The sequence below is a fragment of the Gymnogyps californianus genome, chromosome 11 (genome assembly GCF_018139145.2).
Source record: "Gymnogyps californianus isolate 813 chromosome 11, ASM1813914v2, whole genome shotgun sequence".
NCBI lineage: Eukaryota > Metazoa > Chordata > Aves > Accipitriformes > Cathartidae > Gymnogyps > Gymnogyps californianus.
The window spans coordinates 1053001-1073215 of record NC_059481.1 but is presented as its reverse complement, the minus strand read 5'-3'; the positions used below and the strand labels follow the sequence as shown (position 1 = coordinate 1073215).

Sequence of the window (20215 nt, the reverse complement as noted above, 5' to 3'; positions counted from 1 at the left end):
AACTTGACACCTAAAGCCCAGTGTATATTCAAAAGAGATTTGCACCAGAAAGTTCTCTCGTCCTCAGACTGGTAGCTATCATATGTGCCCAAGCTCCAACCCCGTGTAGATGAAACTGTTCCTTTAAACTGACATGGAGTGGAGAATTTGCAGAAAATAAGGATGTGACCAGTATGGCTGAGTGGTTGGGTGGGATTTATCTTCACAGCTTATCAAGACAGCTCAGATCTCAGCTTCTGAAACTCACTTCAGAGGAGCAACTGAGATGCCTAAATACAGCGGTACAGAGACAAGAGAGGCCGCAGATGCGATGCAGGACCTGGGGGGGCTCCTGCCCTTCGTGCTAGAGGCAGGGTGTAGCCTGTCAATCATCTAAAAGGGTGCGAGGTTCAGTAGGAAGGAGCTCCAGATCACTCTGGCAGCTGCCTTTGTCATCCTGATGCCTCCCCTGCTCATCTTGGTGTCCTGCAGCCTCAGCCTTTTCTCTGCCCTCAAAATCAGGTTTGCCAAAAGCAGGTTCAAAGCCTTCTCCACTTGGTCCTCACACTTTATTGTTGGAAAGCTCTTCTTTAGGACAGTTATGTTCATCCCTACGCATCCCTAGCCATCGTCTGCTATGTCACTTCAAAAGAGTGACGCTGGCAGGTTGTGATCAGGGTGAAACCTATAGTTTCCAACCCACCGAGGCAATCTGGGAGGATACCTGCGTGGTGACCCATCTGCAAGCAAAAGGATGGACCTTGCCACTACAAACCCTAGAGACAATTTCAGACAGAAGGGAACTAGCAGCTGCTTGCTGATTTGCAGGAAGAGAGGAGGACACCAGCGAGTCCTTCAAGATAAGGATAAGCTGTGTTATGTTTTCGGCTGGCAAGGGAGCAGAGTGCAGACCAAGCGCGAGCGCTCCTCACCTGAAAGCCAGCACTGACGAAGGAAAAAAGCACAACATGGTTGCAATCACGTACGAACCCAAATGCTCCAACGTAGAAGGGTTGGAGTTTCTACTGGACTTTGCTGCTTTGTTGCAGGAAACAGCTGAGACACAAGAAGGGAAATCCGTCTCTTTTGGTTACTCACCCACAGCCGAGGGACCCACACCACCCAGCAGCTCCCCTCGGCGCTTCCCACCTGGAGAAAGAGACCCTCTCCCTGGAGCACCACCCGGTGAATTAATTCAGCTGAGGGGTGTCCGGCAGGTCAGGGACCCCATCTGGTTTATCCACATTGGGATCTTCTCCGTTGACCCAAAGCTGATGAAAGTCCAGGGTGTCTCACCCGGCTCTGCTTTACCTCCTGCCCTGCCCGGCTCCTCGTGGCACTGTCCCGAAGAACCACCAGCCCCATGGGGTGGTGGTGACCCATCACCATGAGTGAGCGACTGGACCAAGGGTGGTCACTGTCTCCAGGGTATGGGGCTCATCCTGGGATGTCTTCAGGGTACGGGGCTCATCCTGGGATGTCTTGGGGGTTATGGGGCTCATCCTGGGATGTCTTCAGGGTATGGGACTTATCCTGGGATGCAGGGAAGAGTATTTTGGGCTTGCACAAGACTTATTACTGGATGTTTCGGGGAGAAACCAAAGGTGGGGAGAAAGAGGGATCGAGGTGGTTTGTGGCAGCGTCACCTCTCTTGGGATGCTCCTGAAAACCCTTGCGCTGAACAGGCGGCCATCCCGGTCCAGGTGTGGAGAGGATGGCGGCTGTCCCGGTCGCGGTGTCGAGGGGACCGCGGCCATCTTGGTCAGGGCACTGAGGAGGGGACAGTGACTGCCCCAGAGTTCAGGTATCCCAGGGAGGGCGGCTGGGGCACGGAGAGGACTGTGGCCATCTTGGTTGGGACATCAAAGGCACCGTGGCGTCTGGGTCAGGGCATCGAGGGGTTGGCGGCCATCTCGGCTGGGGCACTGGGTCTCGGTTGGGTCCCCTCAGTTGAGGGACACCCCCCCCTCACCGCCCACCCGCCAGGCTCGCGGCCGTTTCCACGGGGACGGAGCGACGCCTGCCAGCGGAGGAAAACGGCGGAGGTCATTGGCTCCCCCTGGCGGGAGAGGGCGGGGCAGGCGGAGGCTCCGCCCAATCCGGTGGCTGCCCGCCCCCCCCGCCCCCCCCCCGCCCCCCGGCGGGTTAAGGCGGCGGCGGCGGTTTCCGGCGCGGCTGTCGCAGGCGGAAGCGGCGGCGGCGGCAGCGCGGACATGGCGTCGGGCGGCGCCTGCGGCTCCCGCTCCCCCTCCCCTGCCGAGCGCCGCCCCCCGCCCTTCCCCGAGCCCCACGGCGGTGACAGCGACGCGCCGGGGGCGGCTGACAGCGACACGGAGGGCGAGGACATCTTTACCGGCACCGTGAGTGCGGGCCGCGGTGTGGGGAGGGGGGGAGCGCCCCGGGGGTAGGCCTGGGGCGGCTGTGAGGGAGGAGCTGCGGGGCCGGGCCCGGCGGTGCCTGCAGGTGGGCCCTTCTCTGAGGGGGCGGCCCGGTGCCTGCAGGCAGCGGCGTGGCATCCTCCGGGTTTGGTTAAAAAAAGGAGGAAACCCCCAAAACCCCCCAAAATAAAACGGGGGGGGGGGGAGATGCCTCTCGGTTCTTGTCCCTGCGGGGAGCCTGGCACCTCCTCCCTCCCCAAGAGCACCTCAAGCGCCTCGGGTGGCTGTGGAGGGGGGTGCTGTGGGGGCCAGGTGGGTGCCCGGGGGTCAGGGAGCAGGCCCTGGGGTCGCAGGTGGCTCCCTTGGCTGCAGGACTGTGAAACGGCTCGTGCCAGGCTGGTCCCTGTTTCCCCGGGGTTATAACCTGTCAATTCTTGCAGAACCCAAGTGTCTTGAAGGAGCCTGTCAGTGTGAAGATATTCCTGCGTGACTGGGGCACGGTGCTGGCGGCAGCTGCCTGCTTCTCGGTACCCCCCCAGATGAGGGTCAGAGTAACTTGTGAGTGGGCCACCTCGCTGGTTTCAAACCTGGTGGCAGCCACAGCTCAGCGTCACTGCTGCGCAGGTTGTGAGACTTCACGGGGAAAAGCCCGGTCTTCCTTCTCCCAGCATCAGCTCTTGTCCCCACAACATCCAGAGGGTGTTGGTGTGGCTGATGTGGTGCTTGCTGCCTTCGGTTTGGTGTTGGGGGGATGAACCCCTGCGTGTAGCAAGGGTCGAGATGACAGGAGGCGTCCGATGTCCCCCGCTCACGGTGAGGAGGCTCGCCAACACCGCGGTGACCTCCATTGCCTTGTACTGGCACAATTTGCTGCAGGAGGGTCTAGGAAGGTTTAGTGGTACTTGTTCAGCAAACTAGGTTACTGTGTTGCTGCACAAATTCCCCGCTGAAGGTGGAGGTGTGAATGGTGAAGGGTTTCAGCGCCTTTTCTTGTTTCTAATGGTCTCCTGTGCGTGAATCCCTGGTTGTTGAAGGCTGTCGGCGTTAACTCATGGCAGCTTTGGCCAGCTGTGCCGGTGTTTGCTCCAGATAGTGACCAGCAGACAGGAGGAGAGTTGAAACACTGGCTGGTGCTTTCCCAAGCTGAATCCCTCCCCAGCCAGCTGCTGGCCTCAGGTTCTTGGGTTCGGCATCCGCACCGAGCGAGGATCTCTGCTAGAGTGGCTGCAGAAGCTGGCTCCTCCAGCAGGCTGGTTGCTTGAACGCTGCAGGTACTAGGGTTGATTTCCTAAGCTCTGCGAGCTGAGGCTGGTCGCGTTGTCCCCTGCGAGGGCTGACACCGTGGCCTCTGCCTGCCTCGCCCAGGCTTTTTCCAGCCTGCCTGCTCCTGCTGGCAGGGCAGGAGGAGTTGGTGTCTCTGGCAGGAAGCTCTCCAGAAACCTTTCCCTGTCTGCAGTTTCCCAGCCCTGATGTTTTCCCTGGGTTGGGCTCAGGGAGGCCTTAAGCAGGGGACCATGGCCGTGAACATGCGAACCTGCCTGCTGCTGGGAACGGAGCTGGCCCGGACAAGCTTCTCCTGCCACCGGCACAAAGCTGGAGCTGTCTCTGCCCCGTTTCTGGTGGAGCTCCTGGCCTGGTGCTGCCCTGGTGTCCTTGAGCCATGCTCACTCAGCAGCAGGCTGTCTTCTGCTGGTGGCTTCGCAGCAGGGAACAAGGCAGATTTGGGGAGATGTGGGTAGATTCTGCCCTGCATGAGCTTGTGAGGATGAAACTCTCACATTGGCCTGGGCAAAACAGAGCAGTGGGGTTGTATGTTTTGAAAATAATACAGGAAAGTGCAACCCTGGCCTTGCAAGAGGAGGATGCTGGTACCCCTGGCTGGCACGAGGGCATGGTGATGGTCTTGAACTTCTCGGGACCTTTCTTCACTGAAGAACTGGACAATGTAATAGGTGGCTCGTTGCTTTGTGGTGGAGGCAGCCTCCCAAAACGGATGAGTGCCAACTGCTGCGGGCTTTCATGCAAATAAAGTGTCCCTTCGCTGAAACTGGAGTCTGTTAAGCTAAAGCAGCTTATCAGGTGCTTGGTGGTGTTGTTGAAGCAACTGTCATAACTAATACTCGGCTCTTCTGTGTGACCCGGTGGCTTTGCTTGTCTGTCTGCCCTTGAGCATTAGCAAAACACTTTCTGTGAAGCAGGGGAGTCGGGCTGGTGAGGCAGATCCACCCGGCTGCTGGCGTTCAAGTGGCTTGACAGCGCTTAGCCGTCATACAGTAGCCAGCAAAGAATTGTTTGGGTCAGACACAGATATAACCGGAGCTGGACCTCATCTGTCTGTTGACGAAGGTTGGATCCCTGTGTGACCACAGTCCTCTCTAGGGATGCTCTCAAGGGCCAGCTCTTCTGACATGAGGTCCGCTTCCCCGTGGTAAGCATCAGGCTTTCGCTGGGGGACCTAGGGAGCTTCTGTCTGCACGTGTGATGGTCGGGGTACACTAAATCAGGCCTCTGAGATGGCGGGTGTTGTGTCATGGGCTGATCTAAAAGAGGCCGTGGCTCTTCTGTAGTAGCAGATGGAGAAGTAGGAAGAGGGTGTGGTACTCTCATGGTCTTAGAAACTACATTTAAGGCAAACTGAGAACTGGTCACAGTAGAAAAGCAGATAGCCCTTTTCTGCATTTGAGAGCCAGGAGACTCATTAGGGAAACTTCAGAGCCCACCTTACCTTGTCCATGTAGAGTCGGGTTTCTTTACCAGCTTGAAGAGCTCCTGCAGAAGCAGAGGATCTGAATGAGACCTGCTACAAATATTCCTAATGTAGGTCACTGGTGGTAGTAGCCCTCTTGTTGGCTTGGCTGCTGGCTGGAAGAGGTCCCTGTGGTGGTAGCACTCTTGTTGGCTTGGGTGCCAATCTGAAGGACCCTGGGGTGGGTCTGGGTGTGATGTTTGGCCTGGGTCTCTCTGCTCCCCACTCTCCATCAGTAGCAAATGTAGCTCATGCCTATAACTGTCGTGATCCAAGCTGGGAGTGGTCCCAGCTTTCTCCTTCAGGAAAACATCCTAAAATACGGGAGGACTCACCATCAAACAGCACTGGTGTTTTACGTACCCAAAGACTTGAGCCCACCTCAAAGAGGAGCTGTGTTAACACCACTTTGCTCCTTCAGGAGCAGTAGGAACCGATGATGTTTCCTTGCAGAAGAAAGTGCCAAGGAGCGTGTCGGTTTGGAGTCGCTGCTAATAGTGCTCCATTTACTGGCCATCAAAGACCTGTTCTGTTCTCTGCTAAGACGTTAAAGAATAGCGCTTGCTGTCTGATCCTTGCTTGGAATAACTTGTACTTGCTTGTCTGCCTGCAAAATGAGGGATGATTTGTGATGCCAGTGTCCATAGCGTTTGCCTGCAGCAGGAATGCAGAAATAGCTCTGCCTTCTGGTGTGGTGGACTGGTTGGCGTACAAGCTCTCAGGTGGGCTTTCAGCTTCTCCCCAAGCCTGCTCCCAGTAGCCAGGACAGTCCCCCCCAGCAAAGCTGTGTGCCCAAGGGACTGTTTGCTGTGGCAGGATCAGCTGTGTTGTAAGTCCCGGCCCTGGGGCTTGGGGCTGGTTTGTCCTGGCCGAACCGTACGTGGGGAGCACGAGCTTTGGGTCGCAAAGTGTGGTGTGCAAGACTTTGCCAGCATCGCTTTGCAAAACACAGAGAGCCATGCCTGGCTTTAGCCCAGCTGTGACAGCCTTGTCTCTGGGTGTTGTAGCAGGGGACGGTGCGGCTCCGTGAAGCTGGTTCCTGGCAGTGCCAGGGCAGCGGAGTCCGTGAGCTCCTCTGGCACCACTTGGAATGGGAGTGAGCTGCCGCATTAAAGCGTGGCCCGGCTGCCTTCCTGCAGGCCCTAACCAGCCCTCTGGGGAAGGGCAGCTTGGCTTGTGGTGGCGGTTGAACTGCTAGCACAAGTTAAGCTGCTGACAAGGCTCCCGTGGTCCCCAGCGTCTTGCCTTCGGGCGAACAAATCGCCACAGGTCTCTGCTGCCAGGAGTGACAGCTTGGCTTTCCCAAGGGATCTCCTGTTGGCAGTGTGCTTGGATCGCTACGGATCACTGCCTTGATGTGGTGTTAGTGCTGGTGTGCAAGTCGCTACGTGGAAATGGCGTGGCTGGGAGTGTTATGGGTGTTGTGAACAGGAGCACTTGCGTGTACTCAACTGCTCCTGACACCTGTAGCAGAAGGACTGGGGCTGTGGCACCCGACCTGTGGGCTGGCACGTCCCAGTGACCTGCCAGCTGCTCCTGTTCTGCTAAAAATCAGGGCTGAAACTGGCTACGAGGTTTCGCATGATACTTGGTGTCCTTAACGGCTCAGGTGCCTTGGTATAGCCTTGCTGGCAGAGATCGTAACGCTTGAGGATGGGTGGAAGGGAAGCAGTCTGTGGTGTCCTCTGGCCACTCTGCTCACGTGGGATTTGTAGTAGTGACCCTGTGTGGCAGTGGCTAGGAAGGTGAGCTGTTTGGTCCTCCAGCCTCTGTTCCTCAGTGTAAATGACCCCTTGTTCATGTGCTTTTAATTCTCCCACAGAGCAAGCCCACGCCGCTGAAAAGGGAATCTCTTCTCCCTGTGAGCAGCACCTCCAAAGAGAACGGGGTTCGTGTAGAGCAAGATGATCAGGACTTATTTGCAGGTGAGTCTATATCTACTGGGTGTTTGTTGGAGCTTTCTGAACTCTAAGCCTGGAGCGATCCGCTTTTAAACGTGACATGCAGGTTGTGGATATTTCTGGACTATCACAGGTCCTTATCTCAAACTCGTGTTCCAGTCTGCTCTGGAAGCACTAAGCTCTGGTGTTGTTTTTGGGAAGGTCAGAGTAGCTTCCTCCAGGTCTCTAGCATAGTCATGTGGCAGGATTAACTGTTTGGAAGCTGAAGAGGATTAAAATGGGGTTTGCTTTAGTTTTGTTGCCTTAAAATGTAAGGTGGTGAGTATCTTCTCAGAGTTAAGACTTTTGTTCTCTACCTTCTCCTCCCTCCATGCAGGTGGAGGAAGCATCTCTACTAGAGACGTGGCTGTTCCCAAGGAACAGGAAATGTAACACCCCTCAGCAGGGGAAAAGGAAGAGTGTCAGACCTTCCCCAGCCCTGGCATGGTGGGACACCTCTGGCAGAGGCGTCTGAGAGTCAGTTCTGGAGACACCTTCTAACAGATGGAAGTTTTTACTTCCTCTGGGTGGAGAAGTGTACTGGGAAGGAGCCTACCTTCCAGGCTGGCCTACGCGCTGTGTGAAAATCCAGCTCGGCTTTAGCTGTTCTAGTGTGCAGCTCCTCTAGCACACAGCAAGGAGGTGATGCCTGGCTCCTTCTAGAATAAGAAGTTCATTGGATTAACTTAATGTTCTCCAGCAGGGTTGATCAAATGCTCTTACTGCAGCGAAGATGCATTAAGCCGTGCTCTTCCCAATGCTTACAGGTCTCCTCCCTATGGATTTTTTTTTTTGCTGATTAAGACTATTGTTACTGCCTAGATCCCATGAACCTCTCTGAGAATATTGAAATTACCTTTCCAGAAACTCAAAGTAGAGAGGCTGACCCTTGCAAACTTCTCTTGACAGATGCCACTGTAGAGTTGTCTCTAGACAGCACGCAAAACAACCAGAAGAAGGAACTGGCCAAAGCATCCAATCCTGCCCCCTCATTAGAAGTAGCTGCAAGCTCTTCTTCTAGAAACCCTCCAAAGAGCTATGAGGAGGTGAGAATTGCTCTGAGCTTTCCAACTTGCCCTGCTGGTTTCAGACTGTAATTGGCAGGAACCTGTCTGTTTACCTAGTTGTAAACATGCATCTTAAATGATGCAATTAATGTAATTGCCATATTGGATGCCCTGGCTTGCATCTCAGGCCATCAGTCTGGGACTGATATGGCTGAAGTGGGGTTCAGGTCAGCCTGATGGCATTCTTGCTCGGGTGGTGGAGCAGACTGCTTCCAAAGCTGAAATAGCAAGCGGGTGATCTGGTCCTGAGGGTCTGAGCTCTGACACAGAGCTCTAGTGTGCTATATTGCCACAGATGGGGCAAGTGGTATGGCTGCTCTTGTCCATGGTTTTAAAAGAAACAGTCTCCTGGGTGACATGAGAGCACAGGGTCCTTAAGTGGAACTTGTAGTCTGGTTGCCAAGCTCAGTTAATCAGGTGGTACTTGGCCTAAATCTGGATTTTCTCCTGTAGAGAGACTGAAACTATTTTGGAGACAAGGAACGTGCTCCTTTTCTGCCCCAAGCACCCCTGAGCTCATGAGGACGGACTCGGCAATGCCATCAGGAGTAGTGTCTCAGGTTGGCTTCAGACTGGCTTAAGTGAAGGAGCGATGCAGGACTAGGCCAGGATGCTGAGCTGGTCAGCGAACCGATAAGCTGTCACCTTCAGGTTCATAGACCAAAGGCCGTTTGAGGCCAGTCTCAGCTGTGCTTCGCCCAGTCCTTTAACACCATTCCGCTACCGAGGCACTGCAATGTTTGCTAAGCAAGCCTGAAACCTCCGTGGTCTGTCAGAGGCGGTACTGCTGGTATAGCTGCCCGCTGGCCTTTAGCAAAGCAGGGTTTGATGGAAAGACCTGTTCACACTGGGTCTGCCTGTTGCTATCCTGGCTCTCCGTCCCCGTGTGCCTGCACAGTACAACTTACCTTCTGCATAGGTTCAGTATCTTATGCTGTTTTGGATGAGAACTGAAATCATGATGTAAAAGAGCCCGGAGGTAACTACCTTGTGCAGAGCTGAGGCTGGACTCTGCAGAGTTTCACCTTGGGGCTGAGCAGTTTGTACCTCAGTCTGTGCAGATAGTGGTGTAGTAAAGACAAATCCAGTTTGGGATCCTTGGAACACGTAGCCTGGATGCAAGTGAGAAGCTCAAGGGCTTTATAGAATGGCCTTGGCCAGACTGAAGTGCCAAAGATGCCTTGGCAGTGTGAGAAGCTCACCGTAATGTATGGGACTTCATGGTTTGGGGTGGTTTGAAGCCTGGCTTTCCAGTTTTAACTTGCTCTCCTCGTGTGCTTACTCCAAACAGCTGGAAGAAGAGGAACAGGAGGACAAATTTGAGCTGACTGTAGGAGTGAGTGACCCAGAGAAAGTTGGTGAGTTAACGTCCTGTCCTGCTGCACAGTGAAGCACAGTTAGACGAGCTAGGCTTGACAGTAGGACTGAACGCAGCTATCGCCTCCACGTGCCACAGCTCTGGCTTTCCAGCTGTCTCTGCAAGCGTAAACTTGATCCCGGACTAACTTCTCCAAGACTTCTTCCAACATCTAGAAGAAATGAAGCTACACAAAGCAAAATGCCTAGGTCGCAAATGAGTGAGGCAGAAGCAGGTTCTGGAAAGCCAGGGACCTCAAAGGCAGGGAGCCAGGAGTGGGTTTTTTGGGAGGGTGAAAGGTGATGCTTGCCGCGGCAGAGCTTGGTGTCTGGAACTGTGGTGACCGACTTGACTTGACCTCCAGGCAGCACTGTCCTGTGCGCAGCTGGCAAGGGGGAGGCAAAACTGCCTTAACCTAAAACTTGAAGTGTATTATTCCATGCTCTGGCGCCTTCCCTAGCAGCTGTGCTTGCCAGGGAAGCAGCTCTGGCTTCAAACAGAGAGGCAAGAAGGTTTCTCTCTGTTGAAAGTGGGGGTCAGAGGAACTTGGCCAGCTACGTGGCAGTCCCTGGGGTGCAGAGAACCCAAGGTAACATCTGATCCCAGCCAGCGGGGCAGCCTCACGAGTGGCAGCTTGTTCTCACGCCATGGCTTGTGATCTCTGGAGCTGGGAGGTGCGCTGACTTGTAAAGCAGAGGTATATTAGGGGTAGCGTCAGACCTCTGAGGATGCCCTTCAGTTGAACTACCAGGTAAACAAGGAGATTTCTGTGTTAGCCGGAGAAAACTGCCTGTGATGTTTCGGAATCCAACCACATGCAGCCAGGGGCTGTCTGACTTGCATCCTCTGAATAGACTGCTTCATGTGCTGTACAGCCACCGAATTGTTGCGTGCTGAGCAGATGCGTGGAGTCAGCCCAAATGCTGTCGGTGTAACAAGCATGTGATTGTCAGTGTTGGCTGCCTTAGGAAGTAAAAGGAGGGCTAAGCAGTCAGGTTGGGGAAATGCCTAGTGGGCAGGAGTCCAGGGTCCCGCAGTGAGATGCTGCCTGTGGTTCTGCGTGAAGATTCGGGGCTCCATCAGGCCAAAGATCAGAACCACCGAGGCAGGCAAAGGCCAGGAGATTGCAGGAGCCTTGTGCTTTGCATTCGGGTGACAGTGGAAAGTGCTGATCTTGTGATACTAATGCCTTGTTTCTGTTTTCCGTAGGGGATGGCATGAATGCGTACGTAGCCTACAAAGTGTCAACACAGGTATGTCTAACTCATCGCTCCTGAGATGGGGTGCCATTATTTTTCCATGCTTGAAGGCAGCTGGATTGTCTGTTCTTAGCCAAGCCAGTGGTGACCTAAATAGACAGGAGGTCTGAATGCCTTGTTACATGGATTCAGGAGTTATAATCAACCCCTACAGATCAAAGGATGAGCCTAGCTGAGAAATAGGTTTTGAATCTATTTGAAAGGAGACTGTCTTTTTTTCTTTTTAGCCAGTTACCTCTTTGCAGTCCTGGCTGATACTGACGCTCAGCGTTGGACTGAGCAGCGGGAAGGACATCTGTTAGGGAGAGCCCCAGACACTGAGGCTGTTGCTAAAGGTTCTGTGCTGACGGTCGCATCGGATTAAGCTGACCTGAACTCAGCTCTCGCTGAAGAGCTGACGCTGTAGCTAGTTTCATGTCAGGGCTAGTCGCAAGAAATCGAGCCTTCTGCAGCTGCCACCCTGCTTGGACCTTTGGGGTGCTGCTCTGAGCTCTGCAAAAAGTTGTTTCTAGCTGTCTGTGCAGCGGCTTCTGGACTACAGGCATCCTGTGGTCTGAAGCTGATGGTGCGTGAAGGGGACTAGGGGACTTATTAGCCTCCACTCCTGCTCTGCAAACACAGCCAAAAGCCACTGGTGGCCCTTGTAGTCTTAAGGTGATAAAGTGTGACCTGACAGCTGTCCCTGTTCCTGTGTGGAGCCGGGATGATGGGATTAGGCAATGGGCAGGGCTTCCCAAGCAGCCTGCGGCCGCAGTAACAGCTGCTCTGTTATTTATTGGCATTAATACTGCTGCTCGGTCCAAGGAGAACTGTTAGGGGGTAAGTTGCTGAAAACCTAGGCCGGAGCTTGCTCTGTTCATTCCTCGTATCTTGGGGAGCTCAAGCTGTCGTACTTCATCCCCAGAAGTGACAGCAGATAGAGCTAGCGAGGCTGTGCGGGCAGGGCCAAGCTTCCCTGGGTGAGTCTGATCCGAGTCTCGTCTCTTCCCCCAGACGAGCATGCCAATGTTCAGGAGCAAGCAGTTTTCAGTGAAAAGGAGGTTCAGTGACTTTCTGGGTCTCTATGAGAAGTTGTCGGAGAAGCATGCCCAAAATGGGTTCATCGTTCCTCCGCCGCCCGAGAAGAGTCTCATAGGTGAGTGGTGGAGGTGCAGAGCGCTAGAGCTGGTCCTTCTGATGGCCAGCTTTGTGCCCGAAGGGCAGGTCTGCCTCCAGCCTCAAAGCTGAGAGGGAAGCTGCGGAGCAGCCGTGGGAAGCAGGTGTGGAAAATAATTTGGGTTCTGTGGCACAGGCAAAGCTCTGGTTCCATACTTGGAGCTCTGGGCTTAAAGCCTTGTTTGAGTTCGCAGATGCCTCCACATCTGCTTGATGTAGGGTAAAACCTTATCTTCTGCGCTGTCACTGAATTGCTGTTCACTTGAGTCCAGACCTGTAACACTTCCAGTCTTGCCTGGCATTGCTTTGCCTCTTTTTTCTGGATGTCGACTTCTACTAGACGTTAGGTATAAGCAGATCTTAAATTTCCAAGTAGCTCTTGCTGATGCAAGGTCTAATTCCTGTTGTAAAATGCCTCTCCTCTCCTGTCACCCTGATAGTGTGTACTTTGTAACAAACCACGCTGCCTCGTGTGTTGAGTTTGAAGCAGCTCATTAATTGCATCTTCCTTCTGTGCTAGGAATGACCAAAGTGAAAGTTGGGAAAGAAGACTCCTCCTCTGCAGAGTTCCTAGAAAAAAGACGGGCTGCTCTAGAGAGGTACAGACCCCAACAGCTATCCCCTCGTGCCTGAACCAAGCAAGGGACCTCTGAAAGGTCAGACTGGCTGCACTCTCCTCCCTACATGAGAAAAGCCGTCTGCTTCTAGGTTTGCAGCAAACCTGGAGGCCTCTGAAGAGTTGCAACTGCAGAGAGCTGCTTTGACTCTGTAAAACAATCTCCTGCTTCAAAAGCCTCTGCTGGTGTTTGATCCAAATCTGGCCAAACTTCACTGACAAGGCAGGGAAAAAACTGAGCTGTCTCAGGAGCCCAAAAATATGGGTGTTAAGTAATTGTACAAACAGTGCGGATGAGGTGAGAAACAACTCGATCTCTGTCTAACTTGCACCCTAACTAAACAGCCACAAGTGGCCTTTGCTCTGCCGCTTGCGTTGACTGTTGTAGTTAGCACCGGGATGCTGATCCCCTCCAGCTTCAGCCTCTGAAAGACCTGTTGAAGTGTCGTTGTTAAAAGATGTAAGGCTGGATCTTGATCAGTTGGCGTATCGAGTAACTTCCTTGCTATAGCAAGTATTAATCAAAGGTCTGGCAGGTCTGGTCTTGCAGGCTAGTCTCACTAAAGTCCACGGGGAGGTAGGACTCTCGGTGAGTGAATGAGAACAGCTTCTTGGGCCTGACTTCCAGCTACCGAACTGCCATTTCAGAGTAAATAACAAGCGTGTTGCAGCTCACTGTGATGGCTCGGAGCCAGGTTTGCTACAACCAAAGTAACTGTTGGTGCGTTCCTCTCCACAGGTACCTACGGAGAGTGGTCAGCCATCCGACAATGCTGCAGGACCCAGACGTGAGGGAGTTCTTGGAAAAGGAGGAGGTCAGTAGTGTGGAATAACGTAGCTGCAAGTACCTTGGAAGTGCAGAAGGAAACGGTACGCAAGCAGTTAACGAGGCGTGACGCTTCAAAGCTCAGCGAGAAGCAGCAGAACCCTGTAAGAGCTCTTACCCAGTGATGATGAGAACAGATGTGGTGGGCTGACCCTGGCTGGACGCCACGTGCCCACCAAAGCTGCTCTATCACTCCCCTCCTCAGCTGGACAGGGGAGAGAAAGTATAACGAAACGCTCGTGGGTCGAGATAAGGACAGGGATCACTGAGTAATTACCGTCACAGGCAAAACAGACTTGACTTGGGGAAAATTAATTTAATTTATTGCCAATCAAATCGGAGAAGGATAATGAGAAAATAAAACCACATCTTAAAACACCTTCGTCCCACCCCTCCCTTCTTCCCGGGCTTAACTTTACTCCTGAATTCTCTACCTCCTCCCTCCCAGCGGCGCAGGGGGACGGGGAATGGGGGTTGCGGTCAGTTCATCACACGTTGTCTCTGCCGCTCCTTCCTCCTCAGGGGGAGGACTCCTCACACTCTTCCCCTGCTCCAGCGTGGGGTCCCTCCCACGGGAGACAGTCCTCCACTGACTTCTTCACTGACCTTGGTGTCTGCAGAGTTGTTTCTCTCACATATTCTCACTCTTCTCTCCAGCTGCAGTTGCTGTTCCGCAGCAACTTTTCCCCCTTCTTAAATACGTTATCCCAGAGGTGCTACTATCATCGCTGATGGGCTCGGCCTTGGCCAGCGGCGGGTCCGTCTTGGAGCCGGCTGGCATGGGCTCTGTCGGGCGTAGGGGAAGCTTCTAGCAGCTTCTCACAGAAGCCACCCCTGTAGCCTCCCCGCTACCAAAACCTTGCCACGCAATCTCAATACAACAGAACTCTTTCTTCTGTGTCGGTGCTTGTCTAAGCACTGAACACTCGTAAAGAGCTCTGCATACGTCATGGTGGGGGCGCACGTTGAGAGCACGGGTAGTCTTTGTTCTCCGAAATCCAGGACAGGAGTGTAGCCTGCTGTTTGGAGGTGAGGGGGGGTCCTGTGCTGGCTTGGCCTGATGCTCAGAGGTTACGGGAGAACCGGCTCTGTACTGAAACGTGTGGCCGATGTGGTCCCTGCTCTTCCAAGGAGAGCGTGATCATGGCCAACTGTGCACCTGATGTGGAGAAGTTATTCTTAAAGAGGCTGAGCCCTGGGAAAACCCTAGCCTGAGTGATTCCAGCACTAATGCTGTGCCGGAGAGCTCTGATGTAGGAGCAGACATCATGGAAACACCTCGCTTTGCTGCTGAGCAGATGCAGCTCTGTCTGGAAAATAGTTGTGGCTGGTGTAGAGTATTTCCCAGCATCAAAGCACCGCTCTACTGTAGTGTCCCTCAGCAGTGCAAACTGCTCCTAGCTTTTGGAGAGATGCTCCAAAGCACTTCCACGTGCCTGTGTGACCTGTGGCAGCTTGGGCAGCCCTCAGTTCAGGGATTCAAGTAGCGTGGCTGGTTCTTACAGATCTGTGTTACCTTGGCCAACCAGAACAGGTAGACCTCAGGTACAGCGTAAGGTTTAGGAACTCCTCATTTGTTTGAAAACCCCTCCGGTCCCGTTATTGGAAATACCGTACAGGCTGTGCCACCGCTCGGGCGGTGTCTGGCTAATCCTTTGCAGTAGCTGTGTCGCACATGTTGCTGTGGGCAGAGAAACCCTGCCTGTCAAGGGACCTGCAAGGGAGAATGATGCCACTGGGGGGGCTGCTCGCTAAGCTGCTTTTATCTCCTGGCAAAGCAAACTTTTCTATTTCTTTATAGCTACCGAGAGCAGTAGGCACCCAGACCCTGAGTGGAGCAGGAATACTGAAGATGTTTAACAAAGCTACGGATGCTGTCAGTAAAATGACCATCAAGATGAATGAATCGGACATAGTAAGTATTAGGAAACCTCTGGGCTGTCCTCGTCCTCGCTCCGGAGCTGCGTGCTCTCCTCAGCTCAAAGCTTTGGGTGTGAGACGCGAGGAAAGCTCCGCAGCCCCGCAGCGATGCCGTCTGTGGGAATTAGCTCTGGGTTTACCCGTTTCAGTGGTTCGAGGAGAAGCTGCAGGAGGTGGAGTGCGAGGACCAGCGGCTACGGAAGTTGCACGCTGTCGTCGAAACGCTAGTGAACCACAGGAAAGGTAACAGGCTTGGTACCGCTCGCTCTGTAGCTTGGCCCCTAACAGTTAAGCCTTGTGCGGTGCCTGACTGGAGGTCACCGGTGCGCGGGTGTCCCAGGAGGCGCTTCTGAGAAGATAGGACAGTGCTTCCTTACTATAAAGGACTCTCAGTCTCTTCATCATGGGAGACAGAAGTAAAACGGTAATCCCACCTCTTCTGTCCAGCCCTACAAGCTTAGGATGACGGTGTTGAAGTGAACCAGTGTCCTGCTGGATGAAGGCTGCCGTAGCAAACCTGAGCAGAGCTGATCTTATTACTAATTCCGAGCTGTCCTCTGGCAGGGAGCAGGGATGTTTTTCTTCCTCTGCATGTTTTGGCTGACTTCTGCAAAGCTACGCCTGTCCTCCCACTCTGCTGCTTCCCTTCTCCTCCGGGGCCGGAGTTGCCTAGCCCTCCTCTCGCCGTGCTGCAGAAGCTGCCAGCTCTGACCGAGACAGTGCTGGCTCTTCCAGCTGATGTCTCCTGGGGCTACAGAAAAGCAGCTCCTTGGGCTGAACTCTAGGCTGGGGCTTTACTTGCAGAGCACCCGGTGTAGCGAGACCCATCGGTTGACTCTCTTATTCCGTTCACCAGAGCTAGCGTTGAATACAGCCCAGTTTGCAAAGAGTCTGGCCATGCTGGGGAGCTCGGAGGACAACACGGCCCTGTCCCGAGCGCTGTCCCAGCTGGCTGAGGTGGAAGAGAAGATTGAACAGCTACACCAGGAACAGGCTAACAATGACTTCTTCCTCCTGGCCGAGCTCCTGGGAGACTACATCCGCCTTCTCTCAGTTGTGAGGGTAAGCACTCCTTTGGGGCAAGTTCTAGGCTGGTCCTAGTACCGATCTTAGGCTTAGGCGTGCCAGGAGACAGCTGGTCTTCTAAATTCACGCACAGGGCATGACATGCCTGTGACCTCTCCAGGCAGAGGGCAAACTTGCTGCTTGTCCGGTTGTGCACGTGTTGGAGTGGTTAGATGGGAAAAGTGGGGTAGGTGAGGCCTGGCTGTGCTGCTCTTCTACAGGGGGGATGTAGAGCAAGTTCATGGCTTGTAGGTGGCCTCAACCCTTCCAGAGGTGAAAGCTGTGGCTACTGCAGAGGCTGTGAGCTGATAACCTGCGATCTGGGTGTTGGAGTAGGTCTCCCAAGCGCCTACTGGGGAAGAGCTTGAGTCTTCAAGTCCATGCAGCCTGCCTGGTGTACTGGCCTCCTTGCTGGAGGCTGAAAGAAACCAGTCCCAAGTTAGCTGCAAGTCTGGCAGGCTGACTCGTTCCTGCCCCGAACACGTTCTGCCTCTGAGCAGTTGTTTCTGGAGGCTACAGAGGCCAGAACACAGCCTAGTGAGTAGGCACCAGCCTCCTTGGTCTGCCAGTCTGTACTGGGAGGTGTGGTGGGTGCTCCAGAGCAGGACCAAGATCACTGATAGTGCTGGAGGTAATAAGACTTACCTGAGATGATGTGGTAAGGAGCCCTAGCGTTGCCTCAGACCTTACCCATCTCTTGGCTGCTCTGTCCTTCTGACCAGGCTATCAGACACTGCTTTCTGCTTTTCTAGCTCTTCCCCACAATCTGGCTGGACGCGTTCAGAAGCCTCATGGGGTCTTCCTTGCTGGGGCTGGTGATTTGGAAGCCTGCTAAAAATCATCTGGCCTCCTGGCAGATGCCTGTGAGCTGCTGCTGGAGATCCAGCGTGGGACGGGCAAAGGCACCTCCTTGCACTGGCCGCTCTTGACGGCAGGACTGAAGTGGGCAGGCAGCAGAGCTTGGGGATGAGCTAGATGTTGTGCTTGGGATACTTCCAGTTTGGTAGGTGGCCTCAGGCCTGTCCAGGCTTGCGCCGAACCGTGTGCGTAGCTGGAGCTTTTCCGATGACTCTCTCCTACCAAACCCCGGAGCAGGTGGGCAAATCCGGTGCTGCCGGCCCTGTACGGAGCGAGGCCCCAAAGCCGCTCCTGAAGCGTGAGTTGGTTGATGTTGCGCCTGGGCTCCTTTGCTAGTAGAGCAGCCCATGTTCTGGCTCAGCTTTGGTTACACTGAGATGGGTCCAGGACGTCGCTGATGAAGCAGCTCTGCCGTTAGCAGATGTCCCCCCTGCCAAAGGCGCCGTTGTCACTGTCAGCAGAGCTCCTTGCAGCTGCCCGCTGCTCCTGGTGTGGCGGCGGAGCGGAGCTCAGTCTCTGCTCCTTCCTTTCAGGGAGCCTTTGACCAGCGCATGAAGACCTGGCAGCGGTGGCAGGACGCCCAGACCATGCTGCAGAAGAAGAGGGAGATGGAGGCCAGGTTGCTCTGGGCCAACAAACCCGACAAGCTGCAGCAGGCCAAAGAGGAGATCTCGGAGGTAGGGAATGAGGAGTGCCGGGGTCTCTGCTCAGCTCCTTCCCTCCGTGCTCTGCTGCTGAGCAGTAAGAAGGGGACCTTTTGAGAAGGGGGACCCTTTTGAGCTGAAGGGACAGGTATCTATTGCCAAACTTGCATCAAGGGATAAGCCAGCCTTGAACAAGCCCCACAGGAAGCCACAAAAGCTGCAAGGAGGCCGCACCTCCCGTGACTTCCTTGCTGAGCTTGCAGCAAGCAGGCGACGGAGCTCGCCGTGGCGGCGAGGACCAGAAATGCCGGGCTCTGCTCCGGCAGCGCCTCTCACGTGAACAGTCGTGGCTACGAAACCGCTTGGAGAGGGGAGCGAGGGCTGCTTCACCTCCCCTCCCCTGGAAACAGCACGCTTCCTCTCTCTGCAGTGGGAGTCTCGTGTGACACAATACGAAAGGGACTTTGAACGGATTTCTGCTGTCATCCGCAAGGAAGTGATACGGTTTGAGGTACGTTTGGCCCAGCCCTCGGCGTGTGACCCTCCAGCTGGTTGGCCTCGATGTGCCTTGGCTGGGAACACCAGCCTGGGCTAGCCGAGGGTCACCTTGGCTCCTGACCCCGCTCCCAGTACAGCGCTTGGCAGTATTTGTGAATCCGGACACGTGTGAGTTGGGGCATCGCTACCACGGGCAGAGCTGATGTCTTTTGGCTAAGAGGGGGCTTCTCCGCAGAGAAGCGTATCCGTTAAAATGAAGGTGGGTGGGCAAAGATCCTCTGAGCCATCATACTGTGGCCGGAGATGAGCTTCATCCTCAGCATCTCAGGCTCTTGTGCTGGTCTCTTCGTGGGGCGCCAGGAGGAACAGGAAAATCCTGGTGGTTTCTCCTTCCCCTCCAAAAGCCGGAGGGTTCTGGGGGTTTGTTCAGCCTTGTACTCACTCCTGCACCCATCTCTTGCAGAAAGAGAAATCCAAGGACTTCAGAAACCACGTCACTAAATACCTTGAGACGTTACTAAACTCTCAGCAACAGGTGAGCAGCCCCAGCCCCTGCCGTGGTTTTTACCTCTCGAAGCTCAGCAGTGCGAGCTCATACCCCCCTCGAGCATGAACCCCCGCTGGGGGTGCGTCCTGCTCCCCAGGTGTGGGGAGGGATGAACCCCCCCGGGCTGGAGCAGGGCGCAAAATAGAAGCATTGCATCCCCCTTGATGCCTTTGGGGGGGGGGGGGGGGGGGCTGTGCCTTGTGGAGGGGCTTCTGCCCCCCCAAAACACTTCTCCATGTGCTCTGGGCTTGAACTGTGCTGGCAAAGTGCCCGCAGGCTCCTGACTCTCCCTCTCTCCTCTCCGCAGCTGGTGAAGTACTGGGAAGCGTTCCTACCCGAAGCCAAGGCAATTTCTTAATCGGACCGAGCAAACGAGCGTACCTGAACTTTGCCTTTTTTTTTTTTTTAATATACAGTATACCTCTTCCTCTTTTACATGTGAACGAACCCTAGTTAAACACTCTGGAGCTGGTAGCGGTTTAACCCCCAGACAAGCAGCTTGCAAGCCAGTAACTCTTCTAACTGTATATTTTTCATTTAGCAACATATATTTTCTTACTGAAGAGAAACTAGTTTCCTGCTTTAAGACCAGACCTGCAGCAGGAGGTTCATGATATATGTAAAATGTATATTTTTCAGGCTGGGTTTTAGGGCTCTAATGACTATCTTACTCCTGCAGTGCCATTAAAATTCTGTAATAAAACTTCTATCAGGGCAAACAGGCTCTGTGTGTTGATGGGCTGGGACTGGGAGGGGTAAGGGCCGCATCCTGCCTTGTTGTGACTGGGACATGGGTGACCTCGGGCGCTGCCCCAGCCGCCCGTCCTGCAGCAAGGCCGAAAGCCAAAGCTTAATCAGGAGCCGAGCTGTTTTTAGGATCTGAGCTCAGCGGGGCTATGTAGTGGCCCCACTTGGTGTGGATTTGGGGGGGGGGACAGGGCACCTGGCCCCCCCAAGAAGCCAGCGTGGAGCCTTTGGGGGCTGTGATGCTCCTTTCCCCCGTGGCCAAGGGGCAGCTCTTGCTCCTTCAACCCCATCCCTGCCCCACCAAGCCCCCAGCCGTGGGTTTCATCAAAACCGATGCCCCTTCTTCTGCCTTAAAAAAAAAAGGAAAAGGCAGCTCGTGCTGACTTCCCACTTTCCTTTCCCCTTATCCCTCCAGAGCCGGATCCTTGCGGTACCTCCAGGCTCCACAACGCCCCCACCCCACGCGTGCTGGATTTGGAGCTTGGGGCTGCAGGACCCTTCCCGGGGGGGGGGGGGCGGCTCTCGGGCTGGTTTTGGGGGTCTCCTGTGTCACCCCCCCCGTGGGTGCCCAGGGACCGTGGTTGTCCCGGAGTGGGGCTGACCCCGCTCCCGG

General features: G+C 54.6%; 1 protein-coding gene across 1 annotated transcript; it reads left to right on the top strand.

Moving 5' to 3' along the window:
- Positions 1-2192: 2192 nt before the first annotated feature.
- On the top strand, positions 2193-19574 carry SNX1 (sorting nexin 1). Its single transcript, XM_050903307.1, has 15 exons — positions 2193-2339; positions 6926-7028; positions 7953-8089; positions 9402-9468; positions 10677-10720; positions 11720-11861; positions 12402-12480; positions 13237-13312; positions 15125-15238; positions 15393-15486; positions 16100-16305; positions 17700-17843; positions 18241-18321; positions 18772-18843; positions 19163-19574. The coding sequence occupies exons 1-15, from the start codon at positions 2193-2195 to the stop codon at positions 19211-19213; spliced, it is 1557 nt and encodes a 518-aa protein (XP_050759264.1). The 3' UTR covers positions 19214-19574.
- Positions 19575-20215: the final 641 nt, after the last annotated feature.